The 24,292-nt window shown below is 39.1% G+C and overlaps 2 protein-coding genes across 7 annotated transcripts; one reads left to right on the top strand and one right to left on the bottom strand.

The window, feature by feature from the left end:
• Positions 1-1,302: 1,302 nt before the first annotated feature.
• Positions 1,303-5,808, bottom strand: SPMIP11 (sperm microtubule inner protein 11). Its single transcript, XM_034412306.3, has 4 exons — positions 5,701-5,808; positions 4,838-4,978; positions 3,726-3,870; positions 1,303-1,482 (listed from the first exon to the last, which is right to left on the bottom strand). Exons 1-4 carry the CDS (start codon positions 5,783-5,785, stop codon positions 1,434-1,436), a joined length of 420 nt encoding a protein of 139 aa, XP_034268197.2. The 5' UTR covers positions 5,786-5,808; the 3' UTR covers positions 1,303-1,433.
• On the top strand, positions 1,715-20,737 carry CCNT1 (cyclin T1). 6 transcript variants are annotated; one of them, XM_034412304.3, is made up of 10 exons: positions 1,715-2,009; positions 7,199-7,583; positions 8,798-8,879; positions 9,687-9,815; positions 10,564-10,624; positions 11,756-11,818; positions 12,611-12,656; positions 15,662-15,825; positions 16,086-16,156; positions 17,292-20,737. In XM_034412304.3, the coding sequence occupies exons 2-10, from the start codon at positions 7,414-7,416 to the stop codon at positions 18,654-18,656; spliced, it is 2,151 nt and encodes a 716-aa protein (XP_034268195.2). In that variant the 5' UTR covers positions 1,715-2,009; positions 7,199-7,413; the 3' UTR covers positions 18,657-20,737. The 6 variants fall into 6 exon arrangements, with proteins under 6 accessions (XP_034268195.2, XP_087742956.1, XP_087742958.1 ...); XM_087886830.1 differs by having other exon boundaries at positions 1,906-2,009; positions 7,199-7,343; positions 8,746-8,879; XM_087886832.1 differs by lacking the exon at positions 10,564-10,624 and having other exon boundaries at positions 1,906-2,009.
• The last annotated feature ends 3,555 nt before the right edge of the window (positions 20,738-24,292 follow it).

The following is a 24,292-nucleotide window of genomic DNA, read 5'->3' as shown; positions in this document are numbered from 1 at the left end:
AAACAATTAAATGGATGAGTCAATGAAGTCATCAGGAACTGAGCTTGATTCAAATGTGTATTTGGGATTGGGTGATATTATTGGCTATGGTGAGAATTGATAATTTTGAGCATGGTTACCTGCTCATTAAAATACAATGAATATAAGACCTACCTAGTACCTCTATTTTGCCAGGTAAGAGTCTTTACCTTTTTTTTTAGGCAATGGTGCAGGTTAGGGCTTCTGAGCTGAAGTTAAGGACTTTTAACCATTGACAAGCAGAACAATGTGCAAACACAGCCATTTGAGGGCAAGGGCACAATGCAAGCCTGCAATTTGACTATCTAAAGATGGTTTCCTTGTAAACTGATTTTACATCCAGGTTTACTTTTCTTGTTAATACCACACGGACTTAGTAGTCATGGGGAAGCGAGTATCTGGCTATCAGCAGGTTGGCTCAACAGAGTAAACCAGAAATATGCAAAGCAGAGAGAATGGTGTGATCTTTTTTGAAACTTTAAACTTCACATCCACATTCCTACCTTAAGATAGCAATAGCACTTAGACTTATATACTGCTTTACAGTGCTTTACAGCCCTCTCTAAACTGTTTTACAAAGTCAGCATATTTCCCCCAACAATTTGGGTCCTCATTTTACCCAGCTCAGAAGGATGGAGGGCTGAGTCAACCTTGAGCCTGGTGAGATTTGAACTGCCAAATTGGAGGCAGACAGCAGACAGCAGTCAGAAGTAGCCTGCAGTACCAGTACCTGCACTCTAACCACTGCACCACTGGGGCTCAATGGGGGGGTGAAGATGGCATTGTGCCATCTTCTCCTATACCATTTTGTTTTTCTATTAAATTCTTGGTGCCTTCCGCCCTGCCATTAAAACTTTCTTTTTTCAGCAAGCCTGGCTGGCTTAACTTTTAAATGTTTTTAACTGGTTTGTCATTGTTTTTTAATTACGGGGCCAAATTTATATCTATCTTTTTAATAGCATTTTAATGTTTGTAGTTTATGTTTTTATTTGGCTGTATACTGCCCTGAGTCCTCAGGGAGAAGGGCAGTATATAAATTTGATATAAAATATAAATAAATTAAATAAATACATAAAAAAAATGTTTTAACCCTGCCATGGATATTTAAGGATTATTTCACTGTATGCACTGCAAACCGCTGAGAATCATCAGACCACAATGGGGGCGTAATTATAAATAATAAGTAAATAAGGACCGTTGGTGTAATGAGTGACATGCTACTGTGTAAATAAAAATGTTTTTCTAATGCAAGAAAAACAACCCTCCTTCTGGATGGAGGCTGAATTGTGTTCTGCTCTGGATTTATTGAAACACCAAAAAAAGGTCTCCGCCTCTCACAGGAGAGAGAGAGAACAAACTCGTTAATTCCACATATTAATCCCGGTCAAGGGGCTCTCTTGCTTCTTAGGCTGCACTCAGAACAGGCTGAAGAGAGGATCAGTGACTGCCATGTGGTCTATAAACCTACAAGCAAAAAAAAATAAAATAAAATGGAATTGTTAATTCCCCTTTCCTCTTCTTAGTCTCTAGAACCATTAAAGTGCACTAGACCTCTGTTTAACAGAACGAAATGTAACAGCGCAAAGAGAATTTGCTCTGCAGGATACCTTTTGTACTTTTTTTTTTTTTTAATCTAAGCACCGAGCAATGAAAATCATATTTGGGCTAATCAAAAGAAAGACTTGTGTACCCCGCCAGTCAATCCCATCCAAAGGAGGACAAGTTGATTTCACACAGTTTGCTCTTGATCGAGTGACCCACGTCTTAAAACCCCGAAACGCCGACCTCGCCGGGCTCAGTCCAGCGAAGGACGAAGAGCTTCCCCGCAGGCGCGATGCCTCTTTAAGGGCTCCCGGGTGTCATGTGATCCCTTAACCCTACAGTATCCCCGCCGCTGCCCTGACTCGGCTCACTCCGACTCGCTGAGCCGATGGGGTCGGATCGAGGCTTTTTGAAGCTCGGTGCCAGCAGCTGCTCGTTCATTTGCTACGGTAAGACATAGTGGACCGCATTCCGCTTCCTCTCCGGAATAAGATATTTTACTCTTTTAAGATACCTTGCATGGACAGCTGATGAGATGGGAGTCATGGGGTCTCAGAAACAATGTCTCTCCCACCCCCAACCCCCATTTTGACAGAGAGCCTCCATCTCACCGTAGCATGATCAAAAGTGCACGTGTATGTCTACGTACACACGCGCACGAGAATATCCTGATGGGAAATCAGATTGGCAAACTATACGGGTACGCTTTATTATGCCCCCTGGCGGTCCTTCCGCGCAGGTGCATCCAGTGACCGCTTTTTTTTTGGACGGTCCGGTTTAAACAAAACAAGAATTGTTGCTGGTTTGGGCTGCTCACGAGAAGGATTAAGTTTGATATTTCTTGGTTGTGAGAAGAATCGGGCTTATTTATAGGGGTTCGGAATAGCTGATGTGACATGCTTCTTCCCCCCCATCTCCTCCGTCCCTCGAATTCAGACATATACAACCCCTGGCTACAATCCAGGAAAAATGCTGTCCTGTATGCATTTTTCCTCATAGGCTGTGTTCATACAACGCGAGTTAGAATGCTAGATCTAATGAATTGATTGTACGATACAGTATATTAAGCTAAATGTGGTCAATTTTAGCCTTTACTGGGGTTGATGGGGTTTTTTTTTTTTGGCAACTTGCCAAAACCACTTTATGGTTAAAGTGTCTTATCTAAACCTGGAAAATGGGCTAGTTAAGTAATCAGATTAAGCAGGTTGTGAGAATGTAGGTTTAAGATAGCAGGAGCTGAGGTGTTATCCAACATTAGCCTTAGGCAATAGCAAAATATAATACATTTTAATCAGTATTGCTCTTTGTTTATCAAAGTACAAATACGCAGGTAAATTTTAAACTAGTTTTAAATACATACATAAACAATGTTGGTTTTGTGAGAGTCCTAGCTCTGCTAGAAATCTAGTTTCCTTTTAAAAGAATGAATGCAACGTTATTCTCTCACCTTTCCTGCAAAACACAGGAAGCCCTTAATTTTGGGATAAAGTTCCCATCCAGAGAAGACTTTGGGTCTTCTCAGTTTCTTATGAAAGATTAGGGTAATTGCACATCCAGAATCCATGTTTTGGTGTAATTATTTTAGTCTATAATTTAAGTTTGTTCTGTAACTGTGTGCAGGTAGTCCTTGCTTAGTGACCATTTGAAGTTATGTCAGACCACCACCACCACACCCTGCCCCAAGAACCTATTTATGACTCCTTTTTGAAGTTACAGATGCTACAGCACCCCAGTAGTCATTCATCCTTACAACTGACTATAAGGATGCTGCAGCATCGCCCTTGCCTATCTTCCTCCCCCCTCACCCATTCCACTCTGCCAGGTCTGCTCACTGATGAAATTAGTAAGCTTATGAATTTAAGCTTACCAGCACCGTGGCCCTGACTCGTAACTAGATTTCTCTTAAAAATGTGAAGTTTCTACACCTGAGAGCAATTTTAAGTCACATACTGATAGTTTCAGATAAAGGAAGTTAGATCATCCATTTTAGACTAGCTCAGAAGTGTCAAACTCGTGGCGTCACATGATGTATCGTGACTTTTTCCCCCTTCGCTAAACCGGGGGTGGGCATGGCCAGTGTGTAACGCATCCGGCCTGTGGGCTGTGAGTTTGACACCCCTGGATAGATGGAAGAACTAATTCTTTGCTGCTCACTGGATGCTTACTTGGTCATGGAGCTCCGCAGCAGTGGATGCCTTGGCACCTTTATCCAAGGTAATGTATCTTCTGGCTTGATTGATAGATTCTTAGGCTGCCACCAACCAATATCTTGTGCACAAGTTAGTGGTACCCTGTATTCTTCATTGGGGTCTAGAAAAGAGATTAAGCCTTCTGATTGTTTGGAAAAGCCTAAACAGGGCAAGGTAGGATCTCTAAACAAAACTGCCTTTAACCAAGCCTCTCCCTCTTACTGTTTCTTATTTAACTACTTTATTCCCTGGAAGCCCAATGGCTATTCTTTCCTGTATGTTGCCAGACTTGCTAAACTTAGCCTGGAGTTGTTAATACTTTCCTAGTACTTAATGTAATGGTTTCATTTATTTCAAACTGTTGGCTAAGGCTTAATATTCAACCTAGTATCTATAGGTAGCTTTAAAAGATGGAACCACCTGGTTGACCTTTTTTGGTCTGGAATCTAAGAATAGTAAGGCCTGATTAGTATTTGGATAGGAAACTACCAGAAAATAGGAGAGGTATGGAGGAAGACAATGGTAAACAATTTTCATTCCTCTGTCAGAACTTCATGAATATGTCATGAAGTCACCAGGAATTTTGCTCAGGTCAAAGGAGACTTATTTAAAGGCCATTGCAGCTGATTGCTAAATTAATTATTTGATCATCAATTAATTGGAAACTAACGTCAATGTGAAGGTTTTTGCTTCTTTTCCATACTACCCAAATAGCTGGCAATGAATACAGAAACTACAAGATGGGACTGTTGGGACTTGTTCTCCTCATCTACTGCAGGAAACCCAGGGACCACCAGGTTTTCTTCTGGTTCAGTCCACATTGTCTCCTAGCATGCTCTTGAACTGTGCTCTCTATCCATGCTGTTGCTCTTAACTCAAAAGACTTGGAAGTACTATATTGTAAATTGTGCAATGTATTCCCTTGGGGGGATAGGGACCCAGCGGCCTTCCAGGTATTATGGGTTTCAATATGCTGCATGATCACAAATTAAACTTCTAGTGAATCATAGGTTCTGTTCCTTCTGTGAGTATTTCTGCATTTACTGAAACTTTGATTTAAACCTGACTCTTGGTGCTTCTTCACCTACATTTCTTGAGCCGCTTCTGTCTGATAGCCTCTTGATATTTCTCATGGCTGCCCTGGTATTCAGTGTCGTCACCATATCCAAATTGTCCTATGGGTGGGAGCTTTGGGTAGAAAAGTTCCAATTTGGGAGGGATTGTTCCCACTGGAGATGAACAGAAAAAAATGTCACTCTAGAAGAAAGCAATTCCCAGACAAAATTCAGAGCAAGTTGCATAAATATTTTTTTTACTACTTCAACAGTGTTGAAGTTGCAGTATATAATTCCATTTCTTGTCTGGCAGGCTTGTAATCTAAAATTTCACAACTTTTTCTGAGATAATTTATATATCTTCTTGATTTTTGCACAAATCCAAATGTGGAAGGTAGCTATAGTTAGTAGGGATAGCAATATATTCACAATGAAAAACTGAAATCTGTTGAAGAATGAAACTCATTCACTTTTTCATTCACTAAAAATAGTTCAGTGCCACCAGTGTATGTATAAATGTGCATGTATATGTACATTTATTAAATATTAGAATTTCAAAATTGTTATTCCTAGGAACAATTTTACCAATATAATTGGATTGATATTTTCTGTTGAAATTCCGCCTTTTAAAACATGTAATAGACATGCAAATTATCAAATAGTCAGTACTTATGCTCCAAATTGTTTATGTTGGTGAGTATCTCATAGCAATCGTGATTTGTTATGGTTCTGGGAATTAATGATACATTGTCTGATTGGAATGTAATGATTTTGTAAATGATGGTTACATTGCTTTAAATTTTTGAAATGTGCCTAGATATACATGCAGGAAATAGCTCTTAATAAATCCCAAGAAAGAAAAAAGCAAACTAACTTTATTTAGATAATATCCTTACCTGGCACTTCATATTTTGGTATTGATAGTTTTTTATCACGAAAGGGTTCCTGAAGACCTAGAAAAGTTATTCCAAAGAAAGCCATTACCTGAGCTTTATGTTTTAGTACCCGTATCCAACTGCAATATTCCGTTTCCTGGTTTCTGAAGCATGTTTGCTTTGTTACCATGGTGATATACTGCGGAACTTAGTACATTACCTAAGAAAGCAGTTTGTGATGTCTTAAGGCAATATAATTTAGTATAACTGAAGAAATTCTGTATTTTGGAACCCCATTCCCCATTGTTGTGTCATCAACTTGCACTTATTTGCATACAACATCAAAGGATGAACAAAAATGCTCCCAGCTGACTTAAGGTTGATCACATTTGTTTTGCACCTAGCCAACCTCTTGGCTGACCCCAGAAAGTTTAGCAAGGTTGGACCTGGTCAGTTACCGGAAGAAAGATTAGCAGGAAATTCTAACCATGCAGGCAAGATTAAGCATCCTGGAAAAAGACAGTAGCAACTAGTTTCATAATATTTTGTTGGAAAAAATATCCATCTGGGTTCAGCTCCAAGTGGGGAAAAAGACACTGGAAACATGGAGACTGCTTGGAAAGATGGTTTAATGGTGGACAGGATCACATGGTTTGAGTACCTGAACAGAATAGGTCTGAGATGCTGAGCATGCCTTGGTTTTATGCCCTAAGCTTTGAACTTCCTGGGGCACAGGAAGAGTATCCTGATTGGTTATCAGATTCCCAGGGGGTGGAGGTCTTAGCTAGCCTTGCTGGCTGATGTAATCTTCCCAGGTGCCATGTGGCGAGTTTCTGTTGCTAGATGGGTCCTATTGTGTTGCAGATGATGGTCCATTGACAAAGGTGGGGGGGAATGAGTGAGCTTGGCTGAGGCCTTAATGGCCCATTGACAAAGGTGGGGGGGAGGCAGGAAGCTGCTTTGTCTTTAAAACATGTTTCTCCATTTCTCATCAAGGGAAATATAATATTCTGCCTTTTTTAATATTTCCTAAAATATTTCATTCTTCTAGGAGAGGGATAGGTGCTAACTTCTTACAGTTTCATGGTCTGTCTTGAGGGAATCTTTATTTGACTGTATTAAATATCCAATAACCTGAAAGCCGAATCCAATCAGCTTGTTCGGGAGTCTCTGGAGCAATGCTACCAATTACCAAAATCCAATCAAATTTTGCCAAAAAGCAGCTCAAATCTAGGACTCGGCTGCATGCAGCCATCTTCTATCACAGCAGTAACGGCTGCCAAATTTAATCGGAAATGAGGGTCTTTATTGTCCATTGAATTTTTAAAACCTTTTTTAAGAGAGAAAAGGTTGCAAAATAATCCGTGAGCTCTCATCCAGAAAATGTTATGGGGCTGGCTGTTAAGCAAAGCATAGAGAATAGGGAAGTTGAAGGCAGGGGAAAAAAAAATTCTAGCTGAATATTATAACCATGTTTATTTTTTTCCCCCCCACCCCCACCCCTCTCTCGTGCTTCCAGGATCCAAAACAACAGACGAGAAAAGCCTGATCGCCTAACAAATGAAGCGGGCAAACGAAAGCCGGAAGCTCGCTATGCAGTTTCCGCCCCTCGCTGCGTGCTGGGCAGGAAGTGCGCGCGGGGCGGCGGATTTGGACGCGATCACGTGAGTGCTGGCCGGCGCGTGCGTGCCTCCTCCGGCGCATGCGCTGTGGTCGACGGCGACGACGGCCATCATGGCGGTGTCTAGCGCGGCGGCTGCGGGAGGTGGAAGACGCTGGTATTTCACCCGAGAGCAGCTCGCTCGGAGTCCTTCCTGGCGCTTAGGACTCGACCCGGACAAGGAGTTATCGTACCGGCAGCAAGCAGCTAACCTGCTTCAGGATATGGGCCAGCGCCTCAACGTGTATCCCTTCGGCAACTAGGCCGCGCCTCAAACTGGGATTGGGCTGGGCAGGGTTACGGAAAGAGGACTAGGCCCGCCGGAGATTCGCGTAAATGACTTTGGATGCCTGTTAGGTTTACGCGGAGGAGGGGGGGGGGCTGTGTGTGTGTGTGGGGGGGGGTCGTAGCGTTAAGAGGGACGGGTATTGCGGGTGCCGCTCTTGTACGCGGGGAAGTGTTTCTATGGCTGGGGCGCCTTAGGCCGTGTCCCCGAAGGAGCTTTGATTTGGAACTGCACCGACATTAGGTTTGCTCGGTGGTTGGGGAATGTTAAACGCACATGTTGTGCATTGTGTTGGGACGCTGTTACGGTTTAGGCTGAAGGGTAGGCTCTGAAGTGGGTCTTCACTGATTTTGCAAAAGCACAAGAGGCCAGTCGGTAACACGTTACTAGCAGAGGCATTTGTCTGGCGTGTTGCATTATTTGGATGATAAGGAAATTTTGAAATTTGATAATGTTTATGGATGGGAGAAAAAGTGAACCATCCTTTCCCCCCTGTGTTTGATTTGAACATTAATTCTGAGCCTCATTTTTTTTTTCCCAGCTGTATTGGTATTTAACATTTTGGCTGAATAAATATTGAAGGTCCCTAATACAAAGCTTAGATATACAGGTTCGAATCCCAGAAGGGTATGGCTAGCTGATGAGAGCTAAATAGCTTGAAATAGATCTATACTAGTCTTCCTTTATTTCTTTGTCAGTAAATATAAATTTAACACAAAATAGTTTGTCGTGAAAGTGACTGCCTGAGGGCTCCTGGATTGGGACTGAAAGACAAAAAGGAAGCTGTATGCTCCTTCCCATATTTCGGTAGACCAGGTTGCTTCGATAGAAAACCCATATATATATGTGTGTGTGTGTACATACACACACACATACACACAATATATACATACATACATACATACATACATATATATATATATATATATATATATATATATATATATATATATATATATAAAATGTAAGACTGGCTAAAATATTTATGTAAGGTATTAAGTCAGAGTCTCTAATTGTGTAATACCATGTATAATTTTATTCAGAAATCAGTTCTATTCTTGGCTTAGTTTTAGGAAGTCAACTTTTTTAATACTTAGCTTTTCACATAATCTTTTCTTAGGAAGAATAATGCACTATTAAATTTAACATCTTCCTTAACGATGAACCACTAGTTCTCAACTGACTATTAATACAGCAATTGTTTATATGCATCGATTCTACATGGTTCAATCCTTTACCCACTTTCATCGAAATGTAAGTATGTTATCATTTTGTGTTTCTCAGCTGGAGTTCTGAATGGATTTATTATATATTTTATTTTTGGCTAATAGAATATGTGCATAATATGGAAGTAGTAGAACTTCAATAGTTAAAAAATATACTGTGGAGTTAAGTCTTCAGAAACAGGTCCCATCAAATTTATGCTTCATCTACATGTTTACAAGTAATAATGAGGTTCTTCATTTTTTAAAAAAATTAAGAGGCTTTCAAAGAAACAATGATAAACAATGCTACTTTAGAATATAACAATAACAATTGGCAAATTTGTGGCAAATTTTCAGGCATTACTGAAAAAATGCTTGCTAGAACACTGACATGTTAATTGGATGCCTGACATACAAGGAAGTTTACTTTCTGAGGGAAACATCTTAAACTCTCAACATTGCAACTGAGAATGGTTTATGGTTTCCCATAAACAGTTTATAATAAACCTATATATTCTGACTTCAGACTTTTAGCTGGATTTGTACAGATGTTACTATGATTTATGTTGTAAGATCTTATTTATTTCCTTTACTAAGATTTTATTTTCTGATCCTCATTCAATAATCAACATATGCTTACAAAAAAAATGCTCACAGTGCATTTTTGTAACTTGTCTAAGGAGAAAAAAAAGTTTGCAGACTGAAAATTCAGAGTGATGAAACATTCTTGCTTCAACTGTTTGCAAAGTTTTTCCCCTTGGTTCTAACGTATATTTCTTTTCCTTTGCACATTTGAGAGTAGTGTGATTTTGGTATTTGAGAGATGGTATATTCAATACATTTCTTCTCTATAAAGGCTGTGGCACCAGCTGCCCTTTTCCTGGCAGCCAAGGTGGAGGAGCAACCTCGAAAATTGGAGCATGTCATCAAGGTTACTCATGCCTGCCTGCACCCTCTGGAAGCTGCTCCTGATACACGGAGTGAGGTAAGTAGTTAAACTTCTGTGAAAGATGTACTGTACACAATAAATCAGAGAGAAAGAACACACATCCTGGCAGTGCAAATCCACCATGCTTCATTTTACTGAGAGTGCTACAGTCACCTTGAAATACAACTGAATAATTTCCAGAATAAGAGTATTTAACAATTGAATACAGATAAAGAGTTACTGCTCTTGGTGCATAGTACAGAAAGCTCTTGGTTTTGTAAGTCAAATTGCTTGTCTGTCCTATGTGTTCTGGCCAGTGTGTTGATAAAAGCTTGGTGTGTAGCACAGCTTGCATTCAGGAATGGATGTTGCCTGCCAGGATCATACTCTTACGGTGATATAGAAGTTGATTTGTGAAATCCAGTCGTTTTTACTGTTCAAATAAAAAGATTATTAAGCACATTGCTTCAGTTTCTTACCACAGCCCTTCCTGACAGGACCAGCACATCTAACCTTGCCAACAAGGGGGAAGCTTTATTTTAAAACTAAATTGGAACAAACAGGCAATTTTGAGCTTGTGCTACAGGACAATTTCAACAGTAGCAGTGTACAATCAGCAATTTTTCTTGTGTGTGCATTCGGTGCTCTTTCCCCTGGAAATGGGACATTTATGCCCATTTTCTCCAGCACAGATATAATAAAGATTCCCCCTTGATTTTTTGCCTCCTCAAGAGAGTGTTAGAAATATGCAGGCTTAATACAGAGTGCCTCATCACAAGTAACCTGCCTGTCCTCTCAACCCCAGGGTTACCTGCAACAAGCCCAAGACCTGGTCATTCTAGAGAGCATAATACTGCAGACCCTGGGTAAGTTTTCCAAGCGGACGGGCTGCTTCATGAATCTCAGACCCAGGAATGTTCCGCAGAATGGAGAATCTAACCCAACCCCGTCTTCTTCACAGCTGACCAATATGGGAAGCCATCAGTCCAGGCGACAGTCCTTGTCATAATGGCCAATTTATGACTTGTTTATGTTTTGAGTGAATATGTTCATACAACTATAAATGTGCAAACAGGATTTTCTTTTTAACAGGATTTATATCCTTTAGGTTCCAGGCATTGTACTCTGGATTGAAGTCTTAGCAGCTTGACAGTCTAATGTTTCAACTGTATTACTATATCAGTTTGATAATCCAGGATAGGAAATGAATATCCTGATAAATTACTATACATTATTACTGTTAAGCTTTTGCTGCATCTTAAATATAATTCTTCATTTAAAAGGTTTATAGCAATTAAAATGCTATTTTTTGCACTTTGATAGTTGATAGGCTTGTCATTATAAAATGGTATATGTGTTCCGACTGTTTAATGTTATATGCAAAATGCTTTTCTATTACTGTTGAGCAAGACTTTTTGACTTTGACTGTACAGTGTGTAAGCATGTTAATCCTAGCTGTGAAACATTGTAATGCATGAAACAGGTTAAAGATAATTTGTCACAGATAATTAACAATTGTGATGTATGTACATAATCTATAAACTTGTATCCTGTTAATTTGCAGGAATAAAGAGTATTAGTTCATATATTTGCCTTTAACAAGAAAAAACCTTCTCAGAACAAACTTAAAATTGATTAAAAATTATTCTAAGAATAAAGCACTTGCTTGGGTTATAAAAGTGAGCAGAAAAACAAGTGGTTGCTAGAATTTTATTCTCTAATTCATAATTCAGAATCAATTTAGAATATTTGAATGTGTGTCAGTATTTTTACCAAGAAATTTAGCATTTCAAAAACTTGCAATATCTGTTGCATTCTTGTGCTAGATAATTGATGTATTTGAGCCCAGGAGATGTCCTGTTTGCATCTGAGCACAGAGCGGTATTAATTGACTGGAGGAACAATCTACTTTGCCTCCCAGGATCAGAGACGTGCATGGTATGTAGAATTACAAGCAAGTTATATCCATGTTCTAAACATTTCCTTTTTTCTTCTAGGATTTGAAATTACCATAGATCATCCTCATACTCATGTGGTGAAGTGCACACAGCTAGTTCGAGGTATGTTCCAAACATGACTGTGATTGTTGCTCAGACAACATATGTGCAAAAATGGTTGTTTACTAGCTCAGAAATTATTTCAAAGAATAAATTTCCTTGGTAAAGAATGTCATGTTAAAAAGGAAAAAGAAGAGGTTGTTACTGTACTAAATATATGCCTTTTGCATGTCTAGAGGATCAAAGGGCTTCAAAATGAAAATACCAATGTCAGCCTTTATAGCAGAAATGTATATACTCAAGCTGTGCACAGCATTCTATATGGAATGCTTTGCAGTTGTCTTTCCGTGTATGGGCATGCACAGGTGTTTTCTTTTACTGATAATTCAATGGGAGGGTTGCCTATGCTTGCATATTTATAAGGAGACAATATAGCAATTTTAATGCTTTGCAGTGGGCTTTGCTATTCTTTAGAAACATCCTTTTGAATGCTTTTGATAGCTGTAATAATAATATGCATCTTAAAGACTATACAGTATATGGTGCTTACAGCTTCCTTTGACTAGAATTGCAAAGAATATATTTTCTGTCCTTTTGAAAAACTATCATTTCTATGTCCAAATGATATTTTGAGAAGTTCAATATGACTCCTTACCCCAAGACCAGAAAAAAAGCTGGGAATCTTTTTCCTGTCCTCACATGACAGGATTTTGCCCACTGTAATCATTCCCCTAGCCAATAAGCCCAGAGTTCCCACAAAAAGTTCCCCAGTCTTGGTGTATAGAATTAGAGGAAATACACAACGTGCTACACCTTAAGTATTGGCAAATTTAACTTGTGATTTTTCTCTTTCAGCCAGCAAGGATCTAGCCCAAACTTCCTACTTCATGGCTACCAACAGGTAGATGTTGAAAATTCAGATTTGTTTTATTTGAAAATGTTTTTTGGTAAATTATTGCAAAAAAATAATTGAAAAAATATGCCACATTTAGAGTGCATTCCTTGACATCAAAACAGTAGATTTATTTAAAATTTGTTTCTTTTAGCTTGAATTTCAGAACAGGAATATACAAAATACCTTTATAAATGAGCACACATTGCTAGTCCATCTATGACCAATTCTCTTTATTGTGTCTATAATGGTGAGAGAAATATGAGAAATGAGAAATAAAGACTTCAAAACAAAAAAACTGTCCCAGCTGCTTAAAGGAAATCCTTATTTCTTGTAAATGAGATTTTGAACTGCAAGTTATTATTAATGAATTAATTACCTGGTTTGCACAATATATTATCATGGTTTAATTTAAGCCTGCTTTGCTATGGAAACACAGACTATAGATTCATGAATTAATTTATCAAGTACAAGCACATAAATTGGTGTTTATTTATTTACACCAGCCATGGTTTTCTGTATCATTCAATCCTGTAGAAGAATATTAAATCTCATGTTCATTTCTCTTTCTAGTATTCAGAATTAGAAAATAAAGACAGTGAAGCTAAAAAAATCAAATATAAAATGGGTTTGATTTTGATAAGGCTATTGTAGAGTCTGATTTTTTTAAAAAGAGAAGCACATTCTCATCATTTTTTCCAGATTCAGAAATGATAGCCTATTTCCTATGGCACATATCAATAAAGTTTAGTTTTTGGCTTATAACGGCAATTAGGATTGAAATTTTTATCGCTAGGTGATGCAGTCATAAATTGCACTCCTGGTAACCATTGTTAACTGAATCCCATGGTCGTTAGGTGAGGCAAATTCCTGCTGGCCTCCTACAACAAAGCCAGTGGGGAAGCCAGCTGGAAATTGCAATCCTAGGGCATCAGGCAGCTAAGTAGCTGCTGTCAGGTGGAGGAAGGAGGGAGGGAGGAAGGGAGTGAGTGAATAGTGCCATATGGGCCAGGGTGTGACGGGCTGCATGAGAGGCATGGGTCAGGGAAGGCATGAGAGGTTGTGTGAGTGTGGAGGGACTTTGACTTTCCCTGCTGGCTTCCCCAGTGACTTTCTAGGGAAGCCAGCAGAAAAGGTTGCAAATTGTAATGGGGTGCTTGACAATTGGTCATAAGTGTGAAGAAGTTGTCAAGCATCCAGATTCTGATCACGTGACCATGACAGTATTAAGATGTCGAACTTCTGAAGTCAGGTTATAATCACCATTTGTAACTTGGATGGGTTGCTCGTCTTTGCTCAAGGTCTAGCTGTAAGTACATATTTGTGGCTGGTGTATTTGCATGGGCATACTTGGATTAAATATTTCTACTTAAAAGTTAAAGCAGGGGTCTCCAACCCCCTGTCCGTGGACTGGCACTGGTCTGTGGCATGCCAGAAACTGGGCCTTGCAAGCAAGCAAAGCCCCATCTGCAGGATGCAGGCAGCATGTGAAACCATAGCCTCTGCAGTCTGTGGAAAAATCTCTCCACGGAACCGGTCCCTGGTGCCCAAAAGGTTGGGGACCACTGAATTAGAGGATGATGAGGCTTAAAATTGAAAAGTAAAGTAAAGCTATTTTTGAAAGAACCATCCAGAATTTTTAAATAGTAAGTTGTTACCTTAAGATACTTTTTTCTGACCTTTTGTTTTCTAAACCTTTTGAGTATTTGTATTTAATCACTGATTGGGATATTTATATCCCAACATCTAAAAATGTTAGATCAGCTGCTGCTGAATTTATCAATACTAGCTATATTTTATGGATATTTATAAAGAAATGCCTAAACACTGGTTCTGGCTAAGAAGTGAACCAACTTGAAGTATTTTTAATTATACTACACAGAGGATTAAAAGAAACTAAGGATCTCATTTAATTTAAAAAATAGTTAAGAGAAAACTGTTAACGTGTGGTGCCTCATGAAATGCAGAGGCCAAAGAAGTCCATTGTCCTTCCTGCAGTAAATTGAAAGGATTAAGTTCTCTTGCTTGCTGCCCAACAGTTAATATATTATTGCATAGAACAGAGTAATAATGCCCAACAATGTAAAAAAATGTAGAGCTGGTGGATGCATAGTATGCAAGATGTTCAATCTGATTACTAGCTAGCAGTGCTAGAAAGTTGGTTTTTTAAGGAAGGCAACTTTGGCCTATTGATATGGATAGACTTTAGAGCTCGTATACTCCATCCCAGGCTGCTTGCAAATTGCATTGCATGGCAGCTGTTGCTCTTTCTATATCAATTTTTTTCATCATATCAAGTGGTATGAGTAGATACTGGTCTGTAATTTACATATTTTTCAAGGGGCTTCTTTTTGTCCAGTCCTCACCATTTGCACATTTTTGCCATGCACTGTTATTAATCTCCTGAAGGATTTTATGGATTATAAATGCCGCGTAAACATTGCCATTTCCTGCCAGCATATTTTGCCTCATGATATTTCTGGGTCCAGTTCCTTGTAGGCTGTTGGGCAACCTTCTTTAATTGTTTGAATCTTGTTAGAATAGGAACTAATAGAAATACATAAACACCTCTTTTAGTTGATTTAAGGCTTGAGTTGGATTTAACATCAGCTGTACTTTGTGGTCTGATTCAAAATGTACTGCTGTCGGTGTTTAACTACTAAAAGATGGATTTGTTGCAAGGAGAAAATTGTTCAGATTTTTTCCTAGGATTATGTCCAAGTACAATCCAATTTGTAACTTTGTTTGGAATTAATTCCTTTGCCTTTCATGAAGATCATGTGGGTGTCCTGGAGCTCCAGGCTGACAGAAGCTCTTGGAAAACCTTGTGGGAAAAGGCTGAAGTAGAATTATTGTGCAAGGCAAGCTTGACCTTGCAGGATAATAACATTTTTTAAAGCTGAGGGATGCCTAATTCCTGCAGTGTCTGTCCAGCGGGCGGTTGTATGTGCGGCTGCTGTTCAAGCTTGGGAGCTTACAGCTTTCTGTTTCTCTCCCCCTGCTGGTGATGTCAGCCTTCACCTAACAACCTTCAGCCTGCAGTACACCCCTCCCGTTGTGGCCTGCGTCTGCATCCACTTGGCCTGTAAGTGGTCCAACTGGGAGATCCCAGTCTCCACGGACGGGAAGCACTGGTGGGAGTACGTTGATGCCACTGTAACTCTGGAACTCTTGGATGGTAAGTTTGGAGCAAGGTCAAATACATTCTATGCCCAATAAGAGGTATTCCATTAACTTAATATTTTATTTCTGACTTCTGTATCAAGGTTTCCAGCATGACAGTAAAGAAGTGGGATGCATTTTGTAAACCTAATCTGTACCATTAGGCTTTGGACTGCTCTGTTTTTTGCTGACAAGGATGGACATTAAAATATGCTCCTGTAGAATTTGTGCTGTAGTACTATGCCTACTAGCTTTATTCTTGTGTTTGTGTTTCAGAATTAACTCATGAATTCCTTCAAATTCTTGAGAAAACTCCTAATCGACTGAAACGAATCAGGAATTGGCGGGTAAGATGCTTTGCCCACTTTGTACTTCTCTTTGATAAGAATGTTGAAGGAAGACAGTTGCTTGGAATACTAAGATACATCCAAGAGACCTCTGCCTCTTTCATGTTTATAGCTTTATAACTGGGCTTAAGCCTGATATACATTCATAAACATCTTGAGGCACCCGTCAATTTCCAATACAAATTTAAAAATTCATCGCAATGTCTGGGATCATTTCAAGTAGAGCTCTGGCTTTCAGAAATCAGCTATCATATTTCACTACAAGTTATCTGGATTCCACATGAGCTCAGAGTCAGTGTAAGGAAAAAAATAGCTTTGATGGCTAGTTGCCACCCAAGGTTGTGCAGTAGATATCCTCCACCCAAAAAAGAAAGGATCTTCATCTTGGAGCAGGGGAGCAATAAAATTTTGGAGAGTTGTGGGGGAGGGGGGGAAGCAGACAGGAAATGCTATTAGGTAATTATTTCTCTATAATACTGATAATGTGGGATGATTCCAATATTTTGTGATAGGCCACACAGCCCACAATATTTATGTTATGGTAGAAACCACAGTACAAATGGTTTTCCAAAATTTCAGATGTTCCTGTTGCCCCAGGTAGATTGGAGAATCCCTGTTTTATAAATATATAAGCAGTGCTAAATTTAGAATAAAGTCAAAGATGCAAAGCAGATCAAATAAGAACATTCACAGAATGAAAACAAAGTAGTTTTAAATAAATTTAGATAAATGGCAGGTAAGCCTTTGCTAGGAATGTATTCTATAAGTACAGAGAATCAAAAAAGGATTTTGAGACACTGACTCTTCACTCAAAATAATGAGACATAGAGGGCATTAGAAGGAAGACTTTTGAGACAAATGTGATAGTACAGCATCAACCTTCTGAACTGATAAAGTAGATATGACAGCTTTTATTAAATTTATTAACAAAATTATATGTTAATGGTTTTTTTCTAAAATGACAGTTGTCATTTCATCATGGTGTGTCTTATGAAAAACGTGCATTAAAAAATGAACTCTATATGGTACTTCAGCAAAATACAGCAGTGCATGCCTGTATGGTATTCTTTTCTCTCTAGGGGTATTGTACGGCTAGAAGAGATTAGTATACTAGTTTTGAATGCTTTCATTTTAGGCCTGTCAAGCAGCCAGCAAATCGAAGACGGATGACCAAAGTGAGGATGATGGCCTCTCAGAACAGACAATCCTCAGTATGATCTCTAGAAGCGCATCAGACACAACTATTGCAGGCCTGATGAGCCTGTCAACGTCTTCAACCACCGGAGCCGCTGCTTCACTTCCAGCTACAGAAGGAGAGTCTCCAGGGGAACGAGGTAGTACAGATATTTCATCAGACAGCTGGATGGCTCAACATCCTCCGCATAAACAAAAGGCCAGCCATAGAGCTAACGAAATTTCTGCCAATCCTGATCATCTACATCATGACAGCAGTAGTGGCGGCTCTTTTGTTAAGCAAAACATCAAGAGTGCACCGCTAGCAAAAGTATCATTAAAGGAATACCGTGCAAAACATGCTGAGGAGTTGGCTGCACAGAAACGCCAGCTAGAGAACATGGAGGCAAATGTGCGTTCTCAGTATGCTTATGCTGCCCAGAACTTGCTTGTACAACAGCAACGTGAACGGGATGTGCAGCAGGAGGAGAACTCTCCAATTGTCCTGAAAATCCCTCTAGGCAACAATTCTGATGGTTCTGAACGGCCTCCTACTGAAAAAACTGATAAACCCTCATCTGCAGTTAAAGTACGGTTGCCTGCCCCAGGAGATAAGCCTATTGCTTCTTCCAAACAAGATGATATAAAAGTGCGCATTAAGGTGCCACCTCCCACAGAACGACACAGCTTGCCTGATGAAAACAGTGGCAAGAGCAGAGGAGAGCACAAGGAAAAGCATAAAATCCATTCTTCTAACCACCATCACCATCATAACCATCATTCTCACAAACATTCACATGGGCAACCTGTTGTCAGCACCAAACGTCCAGGGGATCCCAAGCATGTTAACCCAACTGGCATTGTGTCACACAAGGGTTATGTCCCAAATTGTTCCTCCCGTAAGAGACCACTTTCTGAGGAGACCTCAGTTACAGTCCATGAACATCAGCCCAAAATCAGTAAGAGTTCCAAGGGTCCCACTGTGCCATTTGCGTTTCCTCAGCATTCTGGCCACAGCTTGGAAGCAGCTGGTCTATCTTTTCCGCAGGCTAACAAAGCCAGGGGGGCTCATGGAAAATTGGACAAGAGCACTGCTGGGGCCAATGGACATAACATGAACCAGTCCATTGACTATCAGGATACAGTGAACATGCTGCACTCCCTGCTCAGTGCACAAGGCATGCAACCCACCCAATCATCCAATTTTGACTTTGTGCATCATTATGGCGAATACTTGAACCCCAGGGCTTCTGCAAGTGTTGATAAGCCACGACCACCCCCACTTCCATCAGAACCTCCCCCTCCTTTACCACCACTCCCAAAGTGATAGTTTTAACTACTGAGGTTCTACAAAAAAAAAAATAATTGCTCATAGTAATCTCCACTGCCTTGTGTGAATTCCCTGTCCCCTTTTTAAAAGAAAACATTTTTTTTTATTATTAGTAGGAGAACATAGAGTTCTTGAAACTGTGAAAAGATACGCTCTTCTTTCTCTGTGTGCATCCCTACCCACCCACCCCCTTTCAGTTCTGGATGGTGAAATTTTTCCTATAAGACCAGCTGTCAACTTCAGAGGTGAGGGTGGGCTTGAACGTTATCAACCCGATAGGAAATGGCGCAGGACTATTTAAATCGACAGTCTTTTCTCCTTTTCTTAAAAAAAGAGGACTTTTAAAAATAATTTAAAATAAGTTATGTGTTTAGTGTTGATTTTATTTTTCTAATGTGGATAAAGGAAGGAGTTATAGCAGAAATGGAAATGGAGAAGGGCGCACGAGTTCTGTCTACTTGCAGTTGTTAATGTGTCTTGTCCCAGTGGAAGTTGCCTCCGCCTGAACAAAGGCAGCGAAGGTTGGAAAGGAAGAAAAGGGAGAAAGGTGTGAGAGACACATGTACTGAATATAAGTAAAGTAGAAAATGGAAGTGGTGAAGCAGAGTTTTTCCAGTTTCTCCTTACTTAGATCTATGATTCTTCATCAGTAAGTAAATGGAGACAGATACAAACCTAAAGTTCCAAAGAATGGTGGAATCAGAAATGTTAGTTAAATTGCTAACATTTTTAGTCCTCCCTGCTGATCAAGGATAATTTAGGAGCGAGGTTTTATAAGTTCATTTCCTTCTTGACCACACTGCTTCTTTAGGGGTGCCGTTACTATGTTTACCATTTCAGTCTTTGTCTCAGTATTTGTCTCACTGACAGACAAATGGCTAACATGACTTAACCATTAAAAAATCTCATGGGACTGTATTTCAGTGGTGGGCAGCACTGCATGCTAGTGCATGAACTCTTGAGAGTGCCTTCAAAAAAATGCATTAGTATAGTTTGGGAAAATGTGTGTTTCAGCAGAGGAGGAAGAACTAGAAGTGGCCGACAGCCTAGGGACATTAGAGCAGTAATCGTGATTCTGGGATGCTTTATATTATACCTTAAATACATTATGGAATATGAGATTTTCACATTTTGTCCAAAAGGAAAAAAAGATATAAGGATGACCACAAACAAATCAGGCAAATTTGGTGAACAGAGCAAAGATTGCGAGCCTGTGGCCTTCCAAATGTTAAGTTGTACTTCTCAGTATCCCTCGCAATTTTTCATGATAGTAAGGGCTCCTGGAAAGTACAGCTTGCCAATTTTCTGTCTCAAAGAGGGAAGAAAATTGAATAAAAGTAGGATGAAGACCTGTGAATATAAAGATGTTGATACAACAATACAAAAATAGCCAGTTTGAAGGTGCCCTGAATTGGTTTGAACGTTGATGTAACATTCTGAACTTGTAGCATACTACTACTGGTATGCTAAAAATGGGGCTAGCATTTAAACATGGACATATATTATGTTTCTGTAGATCACATAAGAATATTTTAATTCTACGAAATCGGCCTTTGTTTGTAATCCAGCATTTGGACAAAGTATTTGGAGTGAATGGTCTTCAATCTCAACTTTATTTTTTGTCTTTTAATATAGTCCCCTTGTTCCACAAGTCATTTCAGGGTATTCCTACTGTTGTGAAGTGAATTCCAAATTGAAATATGAGGGACTGTGACCTAAAAAGGGTTTATTATCCAAAATGGATTACCTTACTATATATCAATAGAGGCCCAATCCAGTATGTCCAGTAGTGACTATGAGCTGTGGCCTCTGTAATGTCATGTGAGTGAAGTTAATTGCTGCTGATTTCAGATGATGCATCATGTTTAAAATAAGACACTCATCTGCTTGTTTTTGCCGAAGTATTTTCTCTGAATTTGGAATAATTATTTCCCACCACCTTTGGATTTCTGAACCAATGGTGTCTCAGCTATTGATGCAAACTTTGGCCTAGTTTTGTGTAATGTTTCATAAACTGTTTCTAATTCCTGGCTCATTTTATTACTATTCCACGTTTCAATAAATGTGCTGTCTCCGCATTTAATTTGTTCCTTGTGAAATTTCTTGCTAATATTTGAATTTATCAGGAAAAGTCTATACAAAAGTATTTGGGACAGTAACAGCAGCATTCTGAATCTATAAATCTTCCTTATTTATTTCCTAGTTCTTTATTTACACTGAGATATAAAAGCAAGCAATAGCAATTACAATTTAAAAACAAATCACAAAAGATAGCAAAGAAGCAAGTAGGAAAGGAAAAATAACTTTGTGGCATGATAAAAAAAAAACAGACCACATTTAGTAGACTCTCAGATGTTCATATTTTGGATCATAATTTGTCAGTTGAAAGCTGTTAGCAATAGTAATCCTTAATTTACTATGCTTACTAGAAGTTCCTGGGTTACCCATGGAAATGAATGTGACTTACATAAGAATAATGTATGCTGAATTGTCTAAATCACCTCTTGGTCCTTATGTTTAAAAAGAAGTTATTGTTTTGATCAGCTGACATTTTCTAGGCTTGCTTGAAATATGTTCAGTAATCCATGTTTTGTATATTGTACGGATACGCACCTGCATGTATCAATTTACAATATAATTATTAATACAGTATGCAAATTTATAATGGACTTGTAAAACCATAGTTATGTGTATGCAGTAAGAAACGGTCAGGGAAGCTTTCTCAGTCTCACTAATAATAAGAGGAAAAAGCAGATTTTGAGGAGAACTTCTTTCTGCATTTGAAGTTGAGCAACTGTTAAGATTGAGTCTGTTTAATCCTGAAATAAAATGCAGAGTCCATGTAATTCATACTGGACTGCAAGGAAAGTCCCTAGCCTGGCACTGTCTGTTTTGATCTGCATTCTTAGCATTACCGTGTTGGTTATGCTGGCTGGCCGTTTCCAAAATTGCATTGTTTTTTTAAAGGGGCTTGACTGGACAATGACTTTTACAAAGCACTTAAGTTCCTCTCTACCTAGCTTGAATTGTCAGCAGGCAATACCTTTAAAACATACTGTACATCCAATTCTGTTAAACTTCAGGGTTTAGTGACTTCCTGATGCTTTGTTGACATCTTCAAGGCAAAATGCTGCACAGACTGCAGACAACTGAACAAGGACTCCTGTCTTTATAACCAAGTATTCTGACTTCTCATTGCTTGCATAGCAGAACACTTTGCCTCTGAAGATGTTAGCTACAGTTGCTGGTGAAATGTTAGGAAATCTTTTCATCTATATTATGGTCACTAAAACCTGAAGCCCAACAGATACCAGCCATGAAAGCCTGTAGCCAGTATACCATACATTAACTTCAAAGTTTAATGGTATAGCTTGGATTTCAAGGTAATTGAGTTTATTCTGCTTATCATTTTCTGCTGTTCTTTGCTCTCTCCTACCTGAGTTGCAAAACACATAGCCATAATTCATTGTTGTCATAAACCTTTCTGAACTGTGTGGTAATTCAGACTATGATTTAATAGTTATAGAACTACCAAGATTGTACAGGTCGGGAATGTAAAGGATAGGATAATATCTAGACATGGTCTGCAATCTTCAATGTATAAATTCTGTACAGTAGAGTAATGCCACATTGGGATGGTAATGTGCATTACAGCTAGTTCCCACCATATGACTACAATTGGGACCTGGAATTTCAGTCAGTAAGCAATGTAGTCATTAAATGAGTCATGTGATGACCCACTTTTACAACCATTTTTATCAAGGTCATTAAGCAAATCCAGCTTCCCCAATTAATTACTTGTTAGAAGCCAGCTGGGAAGATTGCAAATTGCAATCACATGACTGCAAGATGTTATAACCCTCCTAAATATGGCTGGTTACCATATGCCCAAATTGCAATTGGGGATGGTGTGACAGTTGTAACTTTGTCAAAGGTACTTTTTCTGAGGTTCTCCTAACTTTGAACCATCATTAACCAAACTCCTAAATTAAGCATTACTTGCACATTATTATGTATTGTGGGAAGAAATATCCATCTGGTTCAGTTCCAAACTGGGAGAAAGACCTTGGAAGCATGGAGGCTGATTGGAAAGATGGTTTAATGATGAAGCAGAACCACACAGGTTCTGGTGCAGCTGACAAAATGGAGTTGAGAGTGGAGGGTTTTTATACCTCCTTTGAGCTTTGCATTTGAGCTTCCTGTTCCTGTGCAAGAACATGTATTCTATTGGCTGTTGGGGCTCCCATGGGGCCATGTAGGGGTTATGTAGGGGTCATAGCTGACTCTATAGGCAAAGTACAAATCCTAGGTGTTTGTCTGAGCTACATTTGGTTGAAGTTTGGACTGCTCTGAGGGTAATGCAGTAATTCCTATTGTGGCTTAATGGCTTTGTTCTGTGTTGGATCTTGAGGGCTAATCCTATCATTCTGCCTTTGTTTCAAAATATCCTGGCTTGAATGGATTACCAAATCTGCATTTCTAAAAGGTGGCCGCCTCAGTTTGGTTTTTGAATAGTCTGGCCCAGTCTTTCTTAATGGGCACCTAAATGTCTGCTGGGGCTATTAAGAAAGACTGGGAGGGGGGTGCTTTCTGTCTCCAATAGCACAGTTTCTCCAGTTCTCCTTCAGGGAAATATAATATTCTGTCTTTTTAATATTCCCTAAAATATTTCATTCTTCTAGGAGAGGGGTGTTTGTTAACTTTCTACAGTATCTTTGATTACTCCATATTTGGAACTAATAGGGATAAACACTGGTGATCAGCAAAAAGGCATAAAACTAGGCATATAGCACTCCAAACATCAACAGTAGTTGGCTGAAGAACTTTTTTCAGTTTTTTTTTACTTATGAAAAAGCAATTTAGATAAATGAGCAGAATAAGTAATCACAAACACCTTGAATAAAATCCCTCCCAGAGTCCCTTGGGAGTTGGGCGGCATAGAAATGCGACAAATAAATAAAATAAATAAAATGAAATGAAAAAAGGAAACGGATTTATAGTTTTGGGTAACTAGTAAAGGGGAATGAAGGGATCATACATTTATATTATCTGCATGCAGGCACATTAATCTCATATTGATATGCTCCAACTGTGGCCCATGCTGGTTGAAGATTAAGGGATTATAGTATGGTAACAAACAACTGAAAGGCAATGAAAATGTAAGGGACTGAATGCCACCTGATTTTGGGAGGAAAATCAAGAAAATAAAGACAGAGCTTTACAAGAACACTTGGAAAATCTGTTCTCTATTACCATGTCATACAGGGTATGGAATGGGCTTAAATTATAGGAAGCGGATTTCAATTAAAAACCACAAAGTTGTCAATATTAAAAATGGTATGACAAGCAAAATGTTTTTTTTCCAAAACAAAGTTTGAGTTACTCCTACCAAAGATGGTGTCCATTAATGGACATTCCATTAATTGATCTTAACACGTCAACAGTTCCAGCTTCATGAAATGGAATCCTACCTTCCTGTATGCTAAATTCCGTCCTGCTTGAGTAGAATACCAAACTCAGTTGCTTAAATTCTTTATTGGCCAAGCCTGATTGGACACACATGGAATTTGTCTTCGGTGCCCAAGCTCTCAGTGTACGTAAAAGATATAAGTGATAAATCATGTTCATAGTCA

The sequence above is a fragment of the Pantherophis guttatus genome, chromosome 2 (genome assembly GCF_059756535.1).
Source record: "Pantherophis guttatus breed Tessera chromosome 2, ASM5975653v1, whole genome shotgun sequence".
NCBI lineage: Eukaryota > Metazoa > Chordata > Lepidosauria > Squamata > Colubridae > Pantherophis > Pantherophis guttatus.
Note: the sequence above shows the minus strand (reverse complement) of the source record. Positions and strands in the feature narration are given on the sequence as shown.